The sequence below is a fragment of the Arachis ipaensis genome, chromosome B07 (genome assembly GCF_000816755.2).
Source record: "Arachis ipaensis cultivar K30076 chromosome B07, Araip1.1, whole genome shotgun sequence".
Lineage (NCBI taxonomy): Eukaryota > Viridiplantae > Streptophyta > Magnoliopsida > Fabales > Fabaceae > Arachis > Arachis ipaensis.
Window position 1 is genome coordinate 3,945,791 of NC_029791.2, and position 4,952 is coordinate 3,950,742.

Sequence of the window (4,952 nt, forward strand, 5' to 3'; positions counted from 1 at the left end):
TATTATTCTTATTTATTTCATAATTAATTATCTGAATAAAGAAACATAATTAAATGACTATTTAACAAATTTTACACGGATAATATATAAAAAATTAAAACCCTTATTGAAGAACTTGCAAATAGATTTTACACGGGTAATAGCTCAAATGGCATAGTCTCCCCATACTCAATTAAGAGGTTGCGGGTTCGAGTCTCCTATTTTTAGTAAGAAAAATAAAAAAATAAAAAAAAAATTGATTTTTCAACTTTGAACATGGAATAATGGAATTGGAGAAGAGGAACATTCCACACTTGATTACATCCAACGTATGCTAAGTGGCAAACAACAACTTTGAATCCTATTCAAATTCAAATTAAATATTAATTCTAAGAACCTGCCTAGTCACTTCCACCAACATATCTTAGAAAAATGAAAATGCAAATTCTCATTGCATATACAAATATATAGATGTAGTGTTTTTATACATCCAATCTTAATTCAACACAACCTCTTCTAAAGTAGTATTAGTATGTGAATGAAACTCATCTCGTATATTTCTACACCTTAATTTAGCTAATGGTAGAAAAATATATAGAGAGATTATGTTTATAAAAAAATTATCTGGCGATGTATTTGATAGAATTTAAAGCATTATGAGCATCTACAAAGATATAAAATTAACAAATAATTGGATTATTATGTAATGAAATTGGTTTATGTGAGATCATAAGTCAAAATTTGTAGGCGAAAGTGCAAAACAGGATTATTTTTGTTTTGTAAACTAGACACTTTACACTAAAGATTAAGCTTTAAATTTGACAGCCAATTATTATGATGATGATAAATTTTAAAACTTAACCTAAGAAAAAAATTATTATTTAAGGAATTCTCTAATATAATGAAGTCAATAGTTTTATGGGAAACCATCATAGGTCCTCATTTAATTTTTGTTACTTTTTGGGACAGAGGTCTTAAATTGAATTATAAATACTTAAATAGTTATTTGATATGTCAGAGCCTAAGTTTGAATTAACAATATTCTTCTTGTCCAAATGAGGAACATGGCTACAGGGGTGAGTATGGATCGAATCGGATCAGATATGGCCAAAATTTCGATTCGATCAGCATTAAAATTATCGAATCGAATACAATATCCATAATTTTTAAGCTTGAATTCGTGCAAATTAGATCGAATATCGGATATATCGCAAAACACAAAAATATTTTTAAAACTTTATTTTTGTTAAAAAATATCAATAAAATTTATTTTGGATCGGATACGATTTAGTTTGCACATTTGCTCGAATATTGAATATATCCGCAAAATACAAAAATATTTTTAAAATGTTTACTCTTAAACATACTTTTCTTAAATAATAAATTAAAATAATACAATATATATGATAATTATTAGTTGAAATAAAATATTAAAAAAAAATATTTACTTATTTATTTCTTTATTTTTGCAGATACGCGGATATGCGGATACCAACACAAAATCTGTAATCCGATCCTATTAGTGTGCAAATCGGATCGGATCCTTGCAGACTGGATCCATATCCGCAATTTTCGAATCAAATTCTGATAAACACCGCGTATATGCGGATCGAATCCGATCCATAAACACACAAACATCGCCCTATGCTAGTTCTAATAAATAGAATAAAATAAATTATTCACCTTAGAAAAATTGCAAAGTTTAATAATATACCATATAATTTTGAATCCGAATTTTATATGGTTAGAGCTATTTTCTCCTTTGAAACTTTCTTTTAGTATTACCACTAAACCAAAATATATATTATAATAAACAAGAATAAATAAAGTATATTCAAGAAGAGAAGAAAAAGTGCAAGAATATATTGAGTAAAGCTTCAGAGAATGAACGAATTATTTTATAATATGATTAAATTATCGGAGACAATAGAAAAATAATGGCAGACTTGTATGATATAAAATCATAGAACAATATGGTTGACCCATTCTTTCTTGGAATCCATGTGTTACTCATTTTTTATTAAATAAATTTTGCAGTGTACCTAACAAATTGGCCTTTGAATTGAATAATATATTTATGCCACATATGGAAAATAACCACAGAGCCATTATTTGATCATGTCTTCAGACTTCAATCTAAAGAACAGGAACCAAAAATTAAAAAAAAATAATAAAAAAATATTAGTCAGGATTCTGAGCTTGCAATTTCCTTTTGAGATTTGAGAATATATAAACCAAAAATAAGGTCCAAACATGATAATTAGTCCAAGGAAACACCATATAGAATTGAAAGAACAAAATATTATAACTAAAAATAAACAACAAAAATTGAAGCAGTTAAAAAATGTGTACAAAACAATGTCATGACCCTTTTTTTTTCCTCTGTAATTGCTTACCTGATTCCTAATTCTATAAATAATCTGAAAAATCAAAACCTGATCTTTCTTTTATTTCTTTCTTTTCTAATTTTCATCCTTTTTTTTCTGTATATACCACTATCCAATTTTCCATCTACAGAATCTACCTCTCCTAAATTGCCATGTTTACAATTGTTCTTCATTTCTTTACCTTCCAACACAAGCAAAAGTTCACACATCAGCACACTTCCTTGGTGCATAACCAAGCCTTGATTTCTTCATATCATAGAGGATATGGAAATTCTGCTGCTGATAGTTTCCGATTATCGAAAGGGCGTGCCGGGGAGTCCCTAAGATCGCCAGACAAACGACATCCGGATCAATCTGGATGAAGTAATTCTCCACAGGGAAGTTCCAAACTGCTCCATCTGAAAACAAGATCCCAAAATCTGGCAGCTCCATCTGATCAATCCCAGACACATTGTAACATGGCTTTAAAGGTGGAAGGCCTTCAACAATTGGATATCCCTTAATTTTCTTCACAAATGCATCCTTAATGATCTCATAAGCAGGATCAGCAAAATAAGTTAAAGTGGTGCCAGAATCAATGATTGTTCCACCAGCACCTTGTGCTGATAAATTCCAAGTTTCCTCAGGAATATCCAACACCTCACCATCAACCATCAAAGATTTGATCTGAACATAGTAAAATGTATCAACTGAATTGTCTTTGCCACCAACAAATGAAGTGTAGTTCAAATTAGGGTGGCTTAAAAGCTCCTTATCCTCACCAAATATCAATTTGCTGCTAACACTAGAATTGCTATTCCTATCCACAAGGCAATAGGAAAATGAATGGCCATAAAGGGATTGAAGCTGAGATGCAAATGACAATGGCCCTCTCCCCAATCCTAACAACCCTGCAGCCCCATGAAACAATCCTCTATTCCAATGTCCACAGCCAAACATCACATTCTCCACATGCTTTAGCTCGGATTTACCCGAAGGCGTGGTGAGGTTAACTGTAAAGGTCTCGAGGGCGAAATCACCGGTTGTATTCGAGCTATCTCCATACCAATAGAAGTATGGACAACTCTGATCCTTACCCTTGCAAGGCCTAGGTGGATCCGGCGACGTTACTAATTGGCAGCGCGGATCACTACAGCTAATGTTCTTAAAGGAACTAGATTCTCTAGGATCATAATAAGGACCAGTTTGATCAAAACATGCTAAACAAGGAACACATTGAATCCAATTAAGGTCACTACCAGTATCTAGTATTAGAGAGAAATGCTTAGGAGGTGTACCAATAAACACATCCATGAAGTACTCTCCAGAGCCAAGACTGACACCAGATGCCAAGGTTGCCACAAGCTGGTTTGCAAGATAATCCGGTGGCGCAGCCGCCGCGGCCGGCTTGTGGTGATGCTTTGACTTTGGTCTGGATTTCTCCTGTGCCTTTTGCAGCCTTGAGAAGGTGTTTTGGTTCTTCTTCTCCATGGCCCTTCTATGCAGGGTTTGAATTCTGGTCAAATCCCTTGATGTGAAATCAAGATCATCATCATCATCTTTGTTCATTGAGTGTCTCAAATGAAGCTTCACCATTTCCTTGTTTGGCTTTGCTTCTAGAAAACCCTCACCTTCATCATCACTATCACCATCATCATCATTGGTTTCTTCACCTAAATTCATGGCAGAACTTGTGAAGCTACACCCCGTGTCCCCAGAAGAAGTCACAGCATTGAAGCTTGGATGATTAGGGAACTTTATGGCTGCAAGAGAGGAACCATTCTTGTTGATGAGATCATGGTTCCTACTTGAAAAGGATTCTACAACAGAGTTGCATATGACAAGTAGAACCAGAACCAAAGAAACTTTCTTCAAAACCATAGTAATCAGAGCTTCACCCTTGAAACCAATGAAAGTCACAACATCAAACACCTTACAGACACAGAATTTCAGAGAGGAAAATCTGGGACACAATAAAAACCCAGAAAGAGCAGAACTTTATCAAACTTTCTGAGCTTGGCAAAGATTTAAAAAATGGGAAAATCTAAACAAAAAAATGTGAACTTTTGAAAACCCCAAAGCTTTTTTTGTTTCTATTTTTCTGACAAGAGGAAGAAGAAGAAGAAGATGATTCAAAAGGTTGAGTTTGTGTGACTTTATTAGTAGCAATGAGAATTGAAAATTGGAAACAAAGACCTGCAAATACAAATGTCAAGTCCAGTACCCAAAAACGCGGTTTGATTCACAATAAAGTTGTAATCTTTTAGTACCCGTTTGGTTGGTCTAGTAGTTAACTAATTAGTTCCATAAACAAAATTTCGGAATTTGAATTTTTTTTTTTTTACATGTAGCAATTTATTTGTCAGCAATAAATTCTTAAATAGAACTCTCATCAACTACGAAAAAATCTTTACTTGTTGGATCCATAAATACTAAAAGCAACTCAAAAAAAGTTGTAATATTTTAGAGTCTCAAATAAGTGTTAATAATAAAAAAAATTAATTTCATGAGGCTTTTGAATTCATATATTTAATGCAAATGATCAATGTGAGGGCAATAGTTAAATTAATTAATTAGTAATAACTAATAAATAATTAAAAAGTATAC

The 4,952-nt window shown here is 32.6% G+C and overlaps 1 protein-coding gene across 1 annotated transcript in view; it reads right to left on the reverse strand.

Moving 5' to 3' along the window:
• The window catches only part of LOC107606484 (aspartic proteinase nepenthesin-1), a 7,545-nt gene extending 2,975 nt beyond the window's left edge, over nt 1-4,570 (reverse strand). Inside the window, exon 1 of the mRNA XM_016308546.2 lies at nt 2,574-4,570. Within this exon, the coding sequence (XP_016164032.1) occupies nt 2,574-4,226 (1,653 nt within the window). The 5' untranslated portion in view covers nt 4,227-4,570. The remainder of the gene's footprint in view (nt 1-2,573) is intronic.